Genomic DNA, 18,973 nt, shown 5'->3' with positions numbered 1-18,973 from the left:
AAAGAGGAGGCTGAGGGAGAGGCTGAAAAGGGAAGAGAGTCAGGTTGGGAGAAAGTGAGGGTGAAAGAGAGTGAGAGAGAGTGAGGGTGGAAAAGAGAGAGTGAGAGGATGAAGAGAGAGAGGCATAAAAAGAGAGAAACAGAAACAGAGGGTGTAGTGGAAGAAATGGGCCAGCTAGTGGACATAGTTTATCTATCTCCCAGGAACCCATCTCCTCTGCATGACAGCGTAGCTCAGTGAGCCTGATAATGTGGCATTCACAGGGTGAGACACAAAATGAGCAGATTACATTGTCATCAGTTTACATAAAGCCATAAACAAAACACTGATTAATGGTATTTACCCATGCATCAGTGCATACACAGCTGTCAATCTCTCTATTAGACACACGTGCGAACACAAACACATGCATGTGAATGCATGCAAACACACACACACACACACACACACACACACACACACACACACACACACACACACACACACACACACACACACACACACACACACACACACACACACACACACACACACACACACACACACACACACACACACACACACACACACACACACACACACACGCCAATACAGGAATATTGACACAAACGCACTCACACAAGCACTCACACACATGCACACAAATAACGATTAGGTTCCGCTTTGTTTAATTGTATAAAATATAACAAAATGATTTTATTACATGTTGATAATTGGACAGACAACATCACAACATACTTGCATGATTGTTCAGATAGGTTTTCTTCCCACGCCATTGATAATTAAGCATAAAGTACAAAACTATATAAAACCAACATGCTGACAGATGCAGAGGGGTCCATTTTAATAACAGATTAAAGCCATATTCTGTTATGAATCAAGTCATTTCTTTAAAAGAAATTAATAAACTTCAGAATGATGCCTAAGATCAAAGTCATTTCAGAATTTATTTATCTTTTTTTGTTTTACATCAAATAGAACAGACATACATTCGCACATGCAATGTGTACAGTGTGTGCTGCTTTTCAGTTACCATCCAAAGCCAATTAAACATATACTGGATATTTTTGTTGTTGTTATCCAAACATGAAAATACTCTCAGATATTTACAAAAAAATATAGATACATTGCTCATCACGCTGACATAGTTATTCATGTTAAAATTATTCATGTGAGTGGATTTCATAAAAACAAAACGCATGTGGCAGAGCTTGCTAGTCATGGTGATTCAGTCAAGGTCGAAATTCAACATTATATTATGTTGAAAAAATATAAGTTCAGGCACAAGGAACTCAGAAGAAACTTCACTTAACTTAAAAACAAACCATGGGCACTGCAAGAGAATATGGCTTTAATGGATATTACAACAAAAAAAAACATTGAAATCAACTGTCCAGTCTTCTTTTTTTCTCAGGGATGACTTAGACTGACTCCTGTATCACAGAGGTTGCTCACATCACTGACTGTTTCAGAGATAAGGGAACACACTACAGAGGTTCTAAGAACCCACAGTCTGGTTCTAGAACAGATCAGAACAGAACAGCATGGATCAGGGCCCAGTTGCGATCCTACAGCTAGCTATCTCTTCATCATTCACTGCTCATATCAAATATCCATCCCTCCATTTTTCCTTTCCCCCTTCATCTTCCTCTTCAGAAGACAAAAATTATAAAGGTTGACACCATCCACAGTCCTGGAAACCATAGTACTATCTAGGCAGCCTGTCCCTGTCCCTGCCCCTGCCCCTGCCACTGCCCCTACCCCTGCCCCTACCCCTGCCCCTGCCCATCGTCTCTTCCTGTGCTCCTCAGTTATGGTCATCATCCCAGAGTAAAGACACGGAGCATTCCCTGGGAGGCCATTAGATCCTGAGGTTGTTGTAACTCACATATGTTTTCTTCGTAGCTTGACCTGAGAAGTGAGGTAGGTCAAAGATTATAATGATTCTAAGATTATTATAACAGTGCAACAAAATACAATAAGCAATGGACAAACATACGCAGACGTACAGTGCCTTCAGAAAGTATTCAGACCCATTCACGGATATTCCACTTTTTTTTGTGTTGCAGTCCGAATTCAAAATTGATTAAATTGATTTTGTTCTCACCCATCTACACACAATACCCCAATAATGACAAAGTGAAAACATGTTTTTAGAAATGTTTGCAAATCTATTGAAAATGAAATATCTCATTTACATAAGAATCAGGTGCATCCAATTTCCTTTGAACATCCTTGAGATGTCATGACAACAGTATTGGAGTTCACCTCTGACCAATTCAATTGTTCAGACATGATTTATGAAGAAACACACCTGTCTACATAAGATCCCACAGTTGACAATGCATGTCAGAGCCGAACCTATACCATGAAGTCCAAGGAACTGTCTGTAGATCTCTGAGATATAATTGTGATGAGGCATATATCTGGGGAAGGGTACAAAACTATTTATACAGTGATGAAAGTTTTTAAGACCACAGTGGTCTCTATCATTGGGAAATTGACGAAATATGGAACTACCCAGACTCTGCCTAGAGCTGGCTGTCGACTAAACTGAGCAACAGGGCAAGAAGGACCTTGGCCAAGGAGGTGACCTTGGCTGAGATGGAAGAACCTGCCAGAATGACAACAATCTCTACAGCACTTCACCAATCTGGGCTTTATGGGAGAGTGGCCAGACTGAAGCCACTCCTGAGAAACAGACACGACAGCACACCTGGAATTGCCCAAAAGGCACAAGAAGCATAGGGCAAAAGGGGCATAGGGCAAAATATTCTGTATTCTGAAGGCAAAGCTCTATGACTGGAGAAAACCAGTCACAGCTCATCACACGTTGAACCTCACCCTTACCGTAAAGCATGGTGGTGGCAGCATCACGCTATGGGATGCTTTTTAGTGGCAGGGACTGGTAGACGTAAGAATAGAGGGAACAATGAATGGAGCCAAATACAGATCAAATCCTTGATAAGAAACTTCTTTTGAGTGTAAACGACCTTAGACTGGGGCGAAGATTTACGTTCCAACAAAACAATGACCCTAAGCATACCCCAAAGCAATGCTGGGATGACTTCAGAACAATAATATGTCCTTGAGTGGCCCAGCCAAAGGCCAGACTTGAATCCCATTGAAAATCTGTGGGGAAACTTGAAGATTGTGGTTCAATGCCGATCCCTATCTAACTTAATAGAGCTGGAGAGAATCTGCAAGGAAGAATAGGAGAAAATCCCCAAATCCAGATGTGCAAAGCTGATAGAGACATCCCCAATCGCCGCCAAAGTTGCTTCTACAAAGTATTGACTTAGGGGTGTGAATACTTACTGTACACTTAACAAACATATAAATGCAACATGTAAAGTGTAGGTCCAATGTTTCATGAGCTGAAATAAAAGATTCCAGAAATGTTCCATACGCACAAAAAGCTGATTTCTCAACAACAACTAAAAAATCACACATTTGTTTACATCCCTGTTAGTGAGCATTTCTCATTTGCCAAGATAATACATCCACCTCACATGTGTGGTATATCAAGAAGTTGATTAAATAGCATGATCCTTACACCGGTGCACCTTGTGCTTGGGGACAATAAAAGGCCACTCTAAAATGTTCTGTTTTGTCACACAACACACATTTTTGAGGGAGTGTGCAATTGGCTTGCTGACTCCAGAAATGTCCACCAGAGCTGTTGACAGATAATTTAATGTCCATTTCTCTACCATAAGCCTTCTCCAACAGTGTTTTAGAGAATTTGGCGGTAGGTCCAGCCAGCTTCACAACCGCAGACCATGTGTAACCACGCTAACCCAGGACCTCAACATCCAATGTCTTCACCTGTGGAGTCGTCTGAGAACAGCCCCCCGTACAGCTGATGCAACTGAGGAGTATTTCTGTCTGTATTAAAGCCCTTATGTGGGGGAAAAAACGTATTCTGATTGGCTGGGCCTGGCTCCCAAGTGCCCTCATTGTAAGACATCAAAATGTAAAATAAGTCAAGGGGTATGAATACTTTCTGAAGGCAGTGTAAATAGAGAAGACACAAAGTACATGCATAATATATAAATACCCTGCAACTCTATCATACATTCATGCATTGCATGTGAACGTGCACCGTTAACAATCGTTGCACAATCACTGCCTGGTTCAGTGCATTGTGTAATTTCAGCAACACCCCTGAGTCAAACTCTCTATTTTCAGATACTAACTAGCGATGCAACAACACAACCACCACACAAGTGGGCACCTAACAAATGCTAGGGCATTTGATGTGATCCCTGTCTCTACATTGCCATGGAAACGGACCTCAACTTTGCTGATCACCAAGGTAGGTACAATGGTATCTCAGTGTTGCGTACTGCACTACTCCATCTATGCAGTGTTCTCTCCTGTCTAATGGAGGTCGATGCACATTGCGTTTCTTAAAGCAGAGACATACTCTCACGACCAAAAGTATGTGGACACCTGCTCATCGAACATCTTATTCCAAAATCATGGGCATTAATATAGAATTGGTACCCCCTTGCTGCTATAACAGCCTCCACTCTTCTTGGAAGGCTTTCCACTAGATGTTGGAACATTAATGCGAGGACTTGCTTCCATTCAGCCACAAGAGCATTAGTGAGGTCGGGCACTGAAGATGGGCGATTAGGCCTGGCTCGCAGTTGGCGTTCCAATTCATCTTAAAGGTGTTCGAAGGGGTTGAGGTCAGGGCTCTGTGCAGGCCAGTCAAGTTCTTCCACACTGATCTAGACAAACCATTCTGTATGGACCTCGCTTTGTGCGTGGGGGCATTGTCATGCTGAAACAGGAAAGGGTCTTTCCTAAACTGTTGCCACAAAGTTTGAAGTACAGAATCATCTAGAATGTCATTGTACGCTGTAGCATTAAGATATGGAACTAACGGGCCTAGACTGAACCATGAAAAACAGCCCCAGATCATTATTCCTCCTCCACCAAACTTTACAGTTGGCACTATTCATTCGGGCAGGTAGCATTCTCCTGGAATCCGCCAAGCCCAGATCTGTCCGTTGGACTGCCAGACGGTGAAGCGTGATTCATCACTCCAGAGAGCACGTTTCCACTGCTCCAGAGTCCAATGGTGGTGAGCTTTACACCACTCCAGCTGACGCTTGACATTGGGCATGGTGATCTTAGGCTTGTATGCGGCTGCTCGGACATGGAAACCCATTTCATGAAGCTCACAATGACCAGTTATTGTGCTAAAGTTGTTTCCAGAGTCATTTTGGAACTCAATAGTGAGTGTTGCAACCGAGGACAGCTTCAGCACTCGGCGGTCCAATTCTGTGAGCTTGTGTGGCCTACTACTTCGCGGCTGAGCCATGGTAGAAGTTTCCACTTCACAATAACAGCACTTACAGTTGACCGGGGCAGCTCTAGCAGGGCAGATATTTGTAGAACTAACTTGTTGGAAAGGTGGCATCCTATGATGGTGTCACGTTGAAAGTCACTGACCTCTTCAGTAAGGCCATTATTCTGCCAATGTTTGTCTTTGGAGATTGCATGGCTGTGTGCTTGATTTGATACACCCGTCAGCAATGTGTGTAGCTGAAATAGCCAAATCCACTAATTTGAAGAGATGTCCACATACTTTTTTAATATATAGTGTAGCTCTGTAAACTTGTTTTCTTACTGCTCTAAATCTTGCCATGGTGACCAACTCCCATGGGCCATGCAATTAAAGTCCTACCACTTCCTTCCAGACTTATTTTGTAGTCTTGGCCAGTGCCTATGATGAATAAAACATGTGTAGATGTACAACATGCTTCTGCAGTCTTAGCTGTATATGTGTGCAGTTGGTCAAAAAAGTTTATATTTTCAAGAAGAAAGCAATGATTTTGTTTGTGTGTGTGTGTGTTATTGTGTTTTTGGTTTTACTATCATTGTGGGGACCAGAAGTCAGTACAAGCGGGGACATTTCGCTGAGCCACACAAGGAAAAAGGCAATTTTATATTTAGGTTTGGAATGGTAATCAATTGTTTGGTCCCCACAAGGATAGTAAAACAAACGTGTTTGTGGCACACATGGGTACAATTTCCCTTGTCACGGTATTGATTGACTGGTCATAAAACAAAAAGGTACCTACAAATCTTTAATTCATCCACACATGCCTGATGTGGTCAATATATCTCTGCTCATAATCACTGCTGGGACAGAGAGGAGACATTGCCAATATTTCTAAATTACAGGGCAAATCCTTACATCTCTGTAAGGGACAGTCCTAGAGATAGTTGGACTAATATCGATAGTGATGTCCTGTAGAATCTTCAGAGCTACTAATTATCTTACTTAATAACTCTAAATCATTATGAGTCAGATCAGTCAGAGGGGATCCCTCCTGAAAGGTACTATTTGGCACTTTGACGGTTATAGGGGCTGATGTACAGTCTCCAGGGACAAGGGATCCAGAGTTCAGGGGAGGTCATGTATATAAATTCACCATTAATAAATGTCACTTCCACTGCTGCTAAAAGAGAAGGGTGAGGGGAGGATAGAGGAAGCAATGAGAGAGGAGAGGAAGCGAGGCAACATGTGTGTAGGGAGACAAAAGGTTAGAGACGCACAGAGCAGATAACACAGTGTACTTTTGGGAGGGCCTCTTGGAGATGAGCTTCATTCGGGCTCTGCTTGGGGAATTTGGCTGCGCTGCTACCACAGCTGTTGAGGTTGTCCCCCCTACACAGTGTGTTCACTCCACAAGCCACGTGTGTGACTGGCAGAGAGACACTGTCGTCATTCTGATGACGCAAGCCCTCTCCCACTCACTCCTCACTCACTCACTCACTCACACTCACTCACTCACTCACTCACTCACTCACACACACACACACACACACACACACACACACACACGCTCCAGCTCATTACACAGATGACAATAACAATCACAGGACGTTTTCAGGAATAGCTGTCATATCAGAGCCGGAACTGAGAGAAGGCCAGCACCTGTTGATGACATGTGCGGTGTGTGCCAGGTGATTAGTAGAGATGGAGAAAATAAGGCCGATGGGAACCGTGATGTGTTACCATGTCCTGTCAATCAATTCTTGATTTAGTCTCGAAAAATGAGGCGAGCATGGAGATAGTTTAGGGCGATTTAAACTGGATTATGTTAATCCTGTCCATCACAGGTACAGTTAGGTCCAAAATGATTGGCACACTTGATAAAGATGAGCAAGAAACATTTGCAAAATAATATATATATATATATCATTTATGTTAATAGAACTGCTCAGATCAGTATTAGGAGTATTATGGCTTGGGGATAAAAGCTGTTTGTGGTAGCAGAGAGTACCGTCTATGACTAGGGTGGCTGGAGTCTTTGACCATTTTTAGGGCCTTCCTCTGACACTGCCTGGTGTAGAGGTCCTGGATGGCAGGAAACTTAGCCCCAGTGATGTACTGGGCCGCTCGCACTACCCTCTGTAGTGTCTTGCGGTCAGAAGCCGAGCAGTTGCCGTACCAGGTAGTGATGAAACCAGTCAGGATGCTCTCGATGGTTCAACTGTAGAACCTTTTGAGGATCCATGCCAAACCTTTTGAGGACACATGCCAAATCTTTTCAGTCTCCTGAGGGGGAATAGGTTTTGTCGTGCCCTCTTCACGACTGCCTGGGTGTGCTTGCACTGGAGGGCCTGTTGTTCGGACCTCTGTCAGTCTCTATGGGGGTGCCACAGGGTTCAATTATCGGGCCGACTCTCTTCTCTGTATACATCAATGATGTCGCTCTTGCTGCTGGTGATTCTCTGATCCACCTCTATACAGACGACACCATTCTGTATACTTCTGGCCCTTCTTTGGACACTGTGTTGACTAACCTCCAGATGAGCTTCAATGCCATACAACTCTCCTTCCGTGGCCTCCAACTGCTCTTAGATGCAAGTAAAAGTAAACGCATGCTTTTCAACCGCACCTGCCTGCACCTGCCCACCCGTCCAGCATCACTACTGTGGACGGTTCTGACTTAGAATATGTGGACAACTACAAATAGCTAGGTGTCTGGCTAGACTGTAAACTCTCTTTCCAGACTCACATTAAGCATCTCCAATCCAAAATTAAATCTAGAATCGGCTTCCTATTTCGCAACAAAGCATCCTTTACTCATGCTGCCAAACATACCCTTGTAAAACTGACCATCCTACCGATCCTCGACTTCGGGCGATGTAATTTACAAAATAGCCTCCGACACTCTACTCAACAAATTGGAAGCAGTTTATCACAGTGCCATCCGTTTTGTCACCAAAGCCCCATATACTACCCACCACCGCGACCTGTACGCTCTCGTTGGCTGGCCCTCGCTTCATACTCGTCGCCAAACCCACTGACTGAAAATGATTCGCAACCATGGCCTATTTATTGCCTTACCTCCCTTATCTTACCTCATTTGCACACACGGTATATGTACTTTTCTACTGTAGTATTGACTGTATGTTTGTTTATTCCATGTGTAACTCTGTGTTGTCGAATGTGTCAAACTGCTTTGCTTTATCTTGGCCAGGTCGCAGTTGTAAATGAGAACTTGTTCTCAACTAGCCTACCTGGTTACATAAAGGTGAAATAAATATTTAAAAAGAAATGTTAGTTGGTTGGTGATGTGGACACCATGGAACTTGAAGCTCTCAACCTGCTCCACTGCAGCCTGGTCGATGAGAATGGGGGCATGCTCGGTCCTCTTTTTCCTGTAGTCCACAATCATCTCCTTTGTCTTGATCACGTTGAGGGAGAGATTGTTGTCCTTGCACCACACAGCCAGGTCTCTTATCTCCTCACAATAGGCTGTCTCTTTGTTGTAGGTGATCAGGCCTACCACTGTTGTGTCATCGGCAAACTTAATGATGGTGTTAGAGTCGTGCCTGGCCGTGCAGTCATGAGTCAACAGGGAGTACAGCAGGGGATTGAGCACAGACCCCTGAGGGGCCCCTATGTTGAGGATCAGCGTGGCGAATGTGTTGTTACCTACCCTTACCAACTGGGGGTGGCCCGTCAGGAAGTCCAGGATCCAGTTGCAGAGGGAGGTGTTTAGTCCCAGGGTCCTTAGCTTATTGATGAGCTTTGAGGGCACTATGATGTTGAACACTGAGATGTAGTCAATGAATAGCATTCTCACATAGGTGTTCCTTTTGTCCAGGTGGGAAAGGGCAGTGTGAAGTGCAATAGAGATTGCATCATCTGTGGATCTGTTGGGGATGTATGCAAATTGGAGTGGGTCTAGGGTTTCTGGGATAATGGTGTTGATGTGAGCCATGACCATCCTTTCGAAGCACTTCATGGCTACAGGATACACGTCCTGGTAATCCATATGGCCCCACGGCCTTGTGAATGTTGACCTGTTTAAAGGTCTTACTCACATCGGCTGCAGAGAGCGTGATCACACAGTCTTCCAGAACAGCTGGTGCTCTCATGCATGTTTGATAGTTATTTGCCTTGAAGCGAGCGTCAGAGCCAGTGTAGTACGATTTGATCTTAGTCCTGTATTGACGCTTTGCCTGTTTGATGGTTCGTCGGAGGGCATAGCGGGATTTCTTATAAGCTTCTGGGTTGGAGTCCCGCTCCTTGAAAGTGGTAGCTTTAGCCTTTAGCTCAGTGTGGATGTTGCCTGTAATCCATGGCCTCTGGTTGGGGTATGTACGTACAGTCACTGTGGTGATGACATCATCGATGCACTTATTGATGAAGCCAATGACTGATGTGGTGTACTCCTCAACGCCATCGGATGAATCCCGGAACATATTCCAGTCTGTGCTAGCAAAACAGTCCTGTAGCTTAGCGTCTGCATCATCTGACCACTTTTTTATTGATCTAGTCGCGGGTGCTTCCTGCTTTAATTTTAGCTTGTAAGCAGGAATCGGGAGGATATAATTATGCTCAGATTTGCCAAAAGGAGGGCGAGGGAGAGCATTGTATGTGTGTGGAGTAAAGGTGGTCCAGTATTTTTTTCCCATCTGGTTGCACATTTAACATGTTGATAGAAATTTGGTAAAACTGATTTAAGTTTCACTGCATTAAAGTCCCTGGCTACTAGGAGCACCGCCTCTGGGTCGGCGTTTTCTTGTCGGCTTATGTTGGAATACAGCTCATTCAATGCTGTCTTAGTCCCAGCCTCTAACTGTGTTGGTATGTAAACAGCTACGAAAAATAGATTAAAACTCTCTAGGTAGGTAATGTTGTCTACAGTTTATCATGAGATAATCTACCTCAGGCGAGACTTCCTTAGATATTATGCACCAGCTGTTATTTAAAAAAATACATAGTACGCTGCCCCTTGTCCTATCCTTGTTCTGTTCTATCCTGCCGATACAGTGTATAACCAGCCAGCTGTATGTTGATAAAGTCATCATTCAGCCACGTCTCCGTGAAGCATAAGATATTGCAGTTTGAATCTACCGTTGGTAGTTTAGTCTTCCGTGTAGCTCATATATTTTATTGTCCAAAGATTGCACGTTTGCTAGCGGAATGGAAGGAAGAGGGGGTTTATTCGATTGTCTACAAATTCTCAGAAGGCAGCTCGCCCACCGGCACCTTTTTCTCTGCCTCGTCTTCACGCAAATCATGGGGATCTGGGCCAGTTCCCAAGAAAGCAGTATATTATTCAAGTCGGCCTCGTCAGACTTGTTAAAGGAAAAAAAGGATTCTACCAGTCCATGGTGAGTACTCACGGTCCTGATGTCCAGAAGTTATTTTCGGTCATAAGAGACGGCAGCGGCAACATTATGTACAAAATAAGTAAAAAAATAAGTTACAAACAACACAAACAAAAAACACAATCGTTTGGGGGCACGTAAACATCTGCCTTCTTCTCCAGAGCCATCTCAGATGTGTGTTTCGGGTTATTGTTTTATTGGAAGATCCACTTGCGACCAAGTTTCAGCCTCCTGGCAGAGGTAACCAGGTTTTTGGCAAAAATGTCCTGGTACTGGGTAGCTCTATTTTTTAAATCATCCAACAAATGTAAATGCCTGGAGTTTGCTAAACAGCATTGGCACTTGGATCGGAACCAGTGCTATGGTAAGATGACATGAAAATAGTGCTCTTTGGACACGCACACCACTGGTGGGTTTGGCGTCGAAAGAAGGATGCATATGCAAAAAAGAACCCCATACCTACTGTAAAACATGGAGGTGGATCTTTGATGTTATGGGGACATTTTTCTTCCACTGGTCCTGGGGCCCTTGTTAGGGTCAACGGCATCAGAAACTTCACCCAGTACCAGGACATTTTTGCCAAAAACCTGGTCACCCCTGACCTCGAGGCTAAAACTTAGACGCAAGTGGATCTTCCAGTAAGATGGTAACCCAAAGCACACATCAAAATCCACAAAAAAATGCTAATTGACCACAAAATCAACATTTTGCAATGGCCATCTCAGACTCTGGACTTGAACCCAATTGAAAACCTGTGGTTTGAATTGATGAGGGCAGTCCATATGTGCAGACAAATGATATCAAGCATCTGGAAGGATGCTGTATGGATGACTGGTCTAAGATCTTAAACCTAATGATGTTCTCATTATGAAAACCATAAATCCCACTGCACCACACAAACAGTAGTGCAGTGTGGTGTCAACGACACACAGTCGGTGTCACAGATTACCCTACCTCATTACCAGGCTTCAACACAGACCTCCTGTGCTCTTAGATACCAGCTACACAACAGACAAAGCCACCCATATTGGTCTTGTCTTGGTCTCTGCTAATCTAAGGCTAATTTATGCATTTAACTAGATATCCATTAATTAAGCAATCAGAGATGATCCCCCAAGACCAGTGGACCTATACTATAGCATCCCACATCATGTGACCGGAATGTGAATTATACCACTTACACAATACACGACTGGAATGAGATGGGGAAGGATTAGACAGTGATGTCATAAATCTCAATCTTCTTCAGGAAGACAGTTTACATTGGGAGCCAGAACAGCAAAGCCAATGAATAGGACTGAATGGCTGGCTTCCATGTGCACTTCCTGATGTCTTTGATTAAGTCATCTCTGTCTAATACCTCGTTATCTCATTCGAGGCACAACGGGCTATGCTGCGTGACTGACTCATGGTAAGCAGGGTTCTCGCTGCTCTCAGTATGAGTCATGGGATGTAACAGATACCATGGAGTTACATGTACAGTACACAGTAACTAGGAATATGAAAAAATAATTTGAAACAGTTTGTGCTGCTACTTCTACTACAGATACTACATAGTAGTTATATGGTCAGTCATTTTTTTATTTAACAAAGTAGTTACAGAATATGTTAATGGCCATGTTGTGTGACTCACTCATGGGGTCGGTGGGTGCGATGGGTGGGTTTTCACACAACTCGGTCTTGGCCTCTCCATTGGGCCTCTCGCTGGGCTTCACAGAGATGCGGGAGGACATGGTGGCGGCGGTGACCATGGCCTTGAAGCTCCTCTTCCTCTTCTGGACATTGAGCTCCGGGTGGAAGATGATGACGTAGACCTTGGGCATGTACAGCATCCCGAGAGCTACAGATGCACTGAGGTTCATAGAGATGGTGAGGGTGGTTGTCTGGATGTACAGCTGTGGAGGAAGGGAGATAGAGGATGGACGAAGAGAGAGAGTGAGAGAGAGAACAAGAGAGAGAGAGAGAGAGAGAGGGAGAGAGAGAGAAGCCACATTAATTAGAATGTACTCTCATATAGTAAAATCGCCCCGTAGCCCTTATCAAGCACTTATCTACAGGCGGTCAGGTCTATGCCTGTGGAGGGAAATGGACAGAGAAAAGAGCCACACCATTGTACTGTACTGTTATAACACTGATCACCCACTTCCATAGCTGTTAGACTTATTGGCTATAGGGTGGTCTGGCTGCACTACTGCACTACACAGCACTTACCCCTATCTACAGGTTGGGCTTGATGTAATGCTGAGGGAGAGAGGGAAGAGCAGAACCTATCATGGTCATACCCCAGAGATCTTGTAGGTGGTCTTGATGGATTTCAATGTAATCACTGGGAGAAATTGGCCTTGCCTACTGTAAAGCAAAAAGAGCAACACATTAATTTATCATGCTTGCTCCATGAGTGGTCTGGGTATGTGCATTCTGATGCTGTGGGGGAAATATCAATCCAACCACTCATACTCCCATATGATTTATTCAAATCAAATCAAAGTTTATTGGTCGTGTACACAGATTTACAGGTGCCGTGAAATGCTTCTGTTACTAGCTCCAACATTGCAGTAAAATGTCTTATGTTACTAGCTCCAACAGGGCAGTAGAATGTCTCTCAAATACAATACAAATACATAAGTAATCTAAAATCTAAACAATAATCTAAAGACTAAACACCTCCCCCTGCAACTGGATCTTGGACTTCCTGAAGGGCCACCCCCAGGTGGTAAGGGTAGGTTCGCCACACTGATCCTCAACACAGGAGCCCCTCAGGGGTTCGTGCTCAGCCCCCTCCTGTACTCCCTGTTCACTCATGACTGCACGGCCAGGCACGACTCCACACCATCATTCAATTTGCTGATGACACAACAGTGGTAGGCCTGATCACCGACAACATCGAGACAGCCTATAGGGAGGAGGTCAGAGACCTGGCCGTGTGGTGCCAGGACAACAACCTCTCCCTCAACGTGATCAAGACAAAGGAGATGATTGTGGACTACAGGAAAAAGAGGACCGAGCACGCCCCCATTCTCATCGATGGGGCTGCAGTGGAGCAGGTTGAGAGCTTCAAGTTCCTTGGTGTCCATATCACCAACAAACTAACATGGTCCAAGCACACCATGACAGCCATGAAGAGGGCACGACAAAACCTATTCCCCTTCAGGAGACTGAAAATATTTGGCATGGGTCTTCAGATTCTCAAAAGTTTCTACAGTTGCAACATCGAGATCACCCTGACTGGTTGCATCACTGCCTATTATGGCAACTGCTCGGCCTCCGACCGCAAGGCACTACAGAGGTTAGTGTGAACGGCCAAATACATCACTGGGGCCAAGCTTCCTGCCATCCAGGACCTCTATACAAGGCAGAGTCAGAGGAAGTCCCTAAAAACTGTCAAAGACTCCAGCCACCCCAGTCATAGACTGTTCTCTCTGCTACCGCATGGCAAGCGGTACCGGAGCGCCAAATCTATGTCCAAGAGGCTTCTAAACAGCTTCAACCCCCAAGCCATAAGACTCATGAACATCTTGTCAAATGTTTACCCAGACTATTCAGATTGCCCCCCTCCTCTCTCCACACCACTGCCACTCTCTGTTTTTATCTATGCATAGTCACTTGAATTAACTCTACCTACATGTAGATACTACCTCAACTAACCGGTGCCCCCGCACACTGACTCTGTACCGGTACCTCCTGTATATATGGTTATTTTTTACTGCTCCTCTTTAATTACTTGTTACTTTTATCTCTTATTCTTATATGTGTTTTTTTTAAACTGCACTGTTGGTTAAGGGCTCGTAAGTAAGCATTTCACTGTAAGGTCTACACCTGTTGTGTTCATCATATGTGACTAATACAATTTGATTTGATTTGAAATGACAGAACAAGTCCAATAAACAATCCAAAGTACTGTAAATAAATATTTGTTTGATCAAAAAAGGTAGGTGTAAAAATGATTTACACCCCTAAAGATTCGTATAAATAAAGTAGTCAAAAGTTGAGTGTTTGGTCCCATATTTCTAGCATGCATTGATTACATCAAGCGTGTGACTCTACATACTTGTTTGGATGCATTTTCTGTTTGTTTAACCTCCCCTGGTACAGTAATAGAGAAAGGTTAGTTAGAATGTCTTGGAGGTATTATATTTGTGCGTCTGTAACTTTCTCACTAATCATTATTCACGATTCATTAAGGACTATCCTTAATCAAGCCATAGTATTATTTCAAATCCAAAGTACTGGAGTACAAAGCCAAAACAACATCAAATGTGTCACTGTCCCAAAACTTTTGGAGCTCACTGTATATTAGACACTTGCCTACATTCCATAGTGTACTGTATGTACAGTGCCTTGTTAAAGTATTCGGACCCCTTGAACTTTGCGACCTTTTGCCACATTTCAGGCTTCAAACATAAAGATATAAAACTGTATTTTTTTGTGAAGAATCAACAACAAGTGGGACACAATCATGAAGTGGAATGACATTTATTGGATATTGAAAACTTTTTTAACAAATCAAAAACGGAAAAATTGGGCGTGCAAAATTATTCAGCCCCCTTAAGTTAATACTTTGAAGCGCCACCTTTTGCTGCGATTACAGCTGTAAGTCGCTTGGGGTAGGTCTCTATCAGTTTTGCACATCGAGAGACTGAATTTTTTCCCCATTCCTCCTTGCAAAACAGCTCGAGCTCAGTGAGGTTGGATGGAGAGCATTTGTGAACAGCAGTTTTCAGTTCTTTCCACAGATTCTCGATTGGAATCAGGTCTGGACTTTGACTTGGCCATTCTAACACCTGGATATGTTTATTTTTGAACCATTCCATTGTAGATTTTGCTTTATGTTTTGGATCATTGTCCTGTTGGAAGACAAATCTCCGTCCCAGTCTCAGGTCTTTTGCAGACTCCATCAGGTTTTCTTCCAGAATGGTCCTGTATTTGGCTCCATCCATCTTCCCATCAATTGTAACCATCCTCCCTGTCCCTGCTGAAGAAAAGCAGGCCCAAACCATGATGCTGCCACCACCATGTTTGACAGTGGGGATGGTGTGTTCAGGGTGTTGCTTTTACGCCAAACATAACGTTTTGCATTGTTGCCAAAAAGTTCAATTTTGGTTTCATCTGACCAGAGCACCTTCTTCCACATGTTTGGTGTGTCTCCCAGGTGGCTTGTGGCAAACTTTAAACGACACTTTTTATGGATGTCTTTAAGAAATGGCTTTCTTCTTGCCACTCTTCCATAAAGGCCAGATTTGTGCAATATACGACTGATTGTTGTCCTATGGACAGAGTCTCCCACCTCAGCTGTAGATCTCTGCAGCTCATCCAGAGTGATCATGGACCTCTTGGCTGCATCTCTGACCAGTCTTCTCCTTGTATGAGCTGAAATTTTAGAGGGACGGCCAGGTCTTGGTAGATTTGCAGTGGTCTGATACTCCTTCCATTTCAATATTATCGCTTGCACAGTGCTCCTTGGGATGTTTAAAGCTTGGGAAATCTTTTTGTATCCAAATCCGGCTTTAAACTTCTTCACAACAGTATCTCGGACCTGCCTGGTGTGTTCCTTGCTCTTCATGATGCTCTCTGCGCTTTTAACGGACCTCTGAGACTATCACAGTGCAGGTGCATTTATACAGAGACTTGATTACACACAGGTGGATTGTATTTATCATCATTAGTCATTTAGGTCAACATTGGATCATTCAGAGATCCTCACTGAACTTCTGGAGAGAGTTTGCTGCACTGAAAGTAAAGGGGCTGAATAATTTTGCACGCCCAATTTTTCAGTTTTTGATTTGTTAAAAAAGTTGAAATATCCAATAAATGTCGTTCCACTTCATGATTGTGTCCCACTTGTTGTTGATTCTTCACAAAAAAATACAGTTTTATATCTTTATGTTTGAAGCCTGAAATGTGGCAAAAGGTCGCAAAGTTCAAGGGGGCCGAATACTTTCGCAAGGCACTGTATCAGCAGTAACTAGCAGTTTCTTCAGTGTGGCATGACTCACTCATCTCCTCTCCACTGCAATAGCTGATGTATATTGAGCTTTCTGGCGCAAAATGGATGCTGTAGCATCACGCATGTGGATGTTAAATGGCGTTATGACTTCTCTCATCTCACTCCTTGGTAAACCTTGACCTAGAAAATGTGAATTAGCAAATATGACTCTTTATCTCTCTGAACTCTCAGCACCTTTAGATTAGTCATTGGATTGTCCTCGGCCTGACTGAGGTATTTAACTGTACATTTAAGAAAATTATGCTTAAGCTCAACAAGACGGACTCCATAACACCATTCATACTTGAATTTTCAAACACTCTGAGCTTGCATAACCTTTAATCAGGCTATAATTTGAGTTGGTTCTGAATTATGTAACCGTATTCTTAGAAGGAAATCATCGTTCAAGCAGCTATGTTGTTCACATACCCGCAAGAGGCACTTGTTTCCTTCAAGAGTCTTAGATTAGGCTGAAACACGTAAGAGGGTGTATATCTGTGTTTGAAGAGCAGTCCATGAAAAATCTACTTAAAACTGAGCTATGGTACTTAAAATATCGAAATGCCACTTATTTTCTGACACCCTGTTGTGAGGGAGATACAGTAGTAAATATCTGTATGGCAGTAAAACTGACAATCTATATGAGAGGAAATGTCACCATTTGCATAGTGTTTTCCTCAGCAAATGGCACCAGCCATGGTAAAGCCTTGCTCACATTCTACACAGAGACATTTACATGCCCGCCATGGTAACGCCTTGCACACATTCTACACAGAGACATTTACATGTCAGCCATGGTAACGCCTTGCACACATTCTACACAGAGACATTTACATGTCAGCCATGGTAACGCCTTGCACACATTCTACACAGAGACATTTACATGTCAGCCATGGTAACGCCTTGCACACATTCTACACAGAGACATTTACATGTCAGCCATTCTACACATTCTACACAGAGACATTTACATGTCAGCCATGGTAACGCCTTGCTCACATTCTACACAGAGACATTTACATGCCAGCCATGGTAACGCTCACATTCTACACAGAGACATTTACATGTCAGCCATGGTAACGCCTTGCACACATTCTACACAGAGACATTTACATGTCAGCCATGGTAACGCCTTGCTCACATTCTACACAGAGACATTTACATGCCAGCCATGGTAACGCCTTGCTCACATTCTACACAGAGACATTTACATGCCAGCCATGGCTTTTTCGTCTGATCTCTGCAACTCGTTCAAATACCAACATTATCCACATCATACTCTCTCCACTCTCTTTCCTTCTTTCTCTCTTTCTCTGCGGAGCAACATCAGAGCGAGAGATCTGTCTCGCCATGCATTAATAACCGTATGAATATCATGGTGCTCATACAGTATCAATGCCTTCTGTTCCACACCATTAGAAACAGAAGACAATGGGATTGTTGCACATATTTTCCCGATTGTGTTGCTGTCAATTTACAGCGTGTGTGATTGGGTATATATTGATCAAACCCTGCAGTGTTCCATGCATTATAATTGCTCATCACCAGAGGATCTCCACCGCTAGCTATGTTTCCTTGTCTGGTATCCATAGCAACACCATCACCATCACCACACAGAGTTTGGTGCGAGCTATTAAAACACTGCTAAAATAAGCTTGCAATGAGACTACTGCATTGCTGACCCTATCATAGATTCATTGACTATGTAAGAGACCTGATTTCTCTATAGCAGCCCACAAGAAGTGTAAGAGGCACACACGCACACACACATACGTATGCACATGCGCATACAAATACACTAACACGCACCGTTATTGGTAGTTAGCTGCCCAAGCTCCTGTTACACAGACAGGGTTCTTTAGAGTGCTTCAGTGGGAGCTTGAGACAAATTCGCATCCCTCTCACACATCACAGGAATGCTAAGCTTGTCACAGAGCATGTATAATGAATTCCTATTGCTTTAACATAAATAAATACATGAAGCCAATTTCCCAACTGCTTGGCAACTCTCTATTTATAGCTGCAGTAATGATTTATTAAGATAATCATCAAGAATCAAACGACTAAGTCTGAATTTTAACATCTCAATGACAAGCATCGTCAAACGCCAACATACAGGATAACAGGGAAGCAAACCGTCAACAGCCTTCTATCTGCACAGACGAAAATCAGGGGAAGGTTTTTAGATAATTATACCCACGGGGATGTACAGCACAGGCAATTTCGTCTGGTATAAATTGGGGATCATAAATGCACACAGAGATAAAGACACCATTCAGTAGAGTTACCATTAGGATGCTCTCCTGCCCTGTTGGAAAACACCTTCAATAATGGATC

At 43.4% G+C, this 18,973-nt stretch overlaps 1 protein-coding gene across 3 annotated transcripts in view; it reads right to left on the bottom strand.

Moving 5' to 3' along the window:
• Positions 1-1,777: 1,777 nt before the first annotated feature.
• The window catches only part of LOC124045026 (metabotropic glutamate receptor 7-like), a 125,478-nt gene continuing 108,282 nt past the window's right edge, over positions 1,778-18,973 (bottom strand). For 2 of the 3 annotated variants that reach the window (XM_046364231.1, XM_046364233.1), the window contains 2 exons: positions 12,287-12,548; positions 1,778-1,911 (listed from right to left, as the gene is read on the bottom strand). In XM_046364231.1, the coding sequence (XP_046220187.1) occupies positions 1,862-1,911; positions 12,287-12,548 (312 nt within the window). In that variant the 3' untranslated portion in view covers positions 1,778-1,861. The remainder of the gene's footprint in view (positions 1,912-12,286; positions 12,549-18,973) is intronic. The other variant, XM_046364232.1, reaches the window with a different exon arrangement.

This window comes from Oncorhynchus gorbuscha, linkage group LG10 (assembly GCF_021184085.1).
Source record: "Oncorhynchus gorbuscha isolate QuinsamMale2020 ecotype Even-year linkage group LG10, OgorEven_v1.0, whole genome shotgun sequence".
Lineage (NCBI taxonomy): Eukaryota > Metazoa > Chordata > Actinopteri > Salmoniformes > Salmonidae > Oncorhynchus > Oncorhynchus gorbuscha.
The sequence above is the reverse complement of the archived record's forward strand: the minus strand, read 5'-3'. Positions and strand labels throughout refer to the sequence as shown.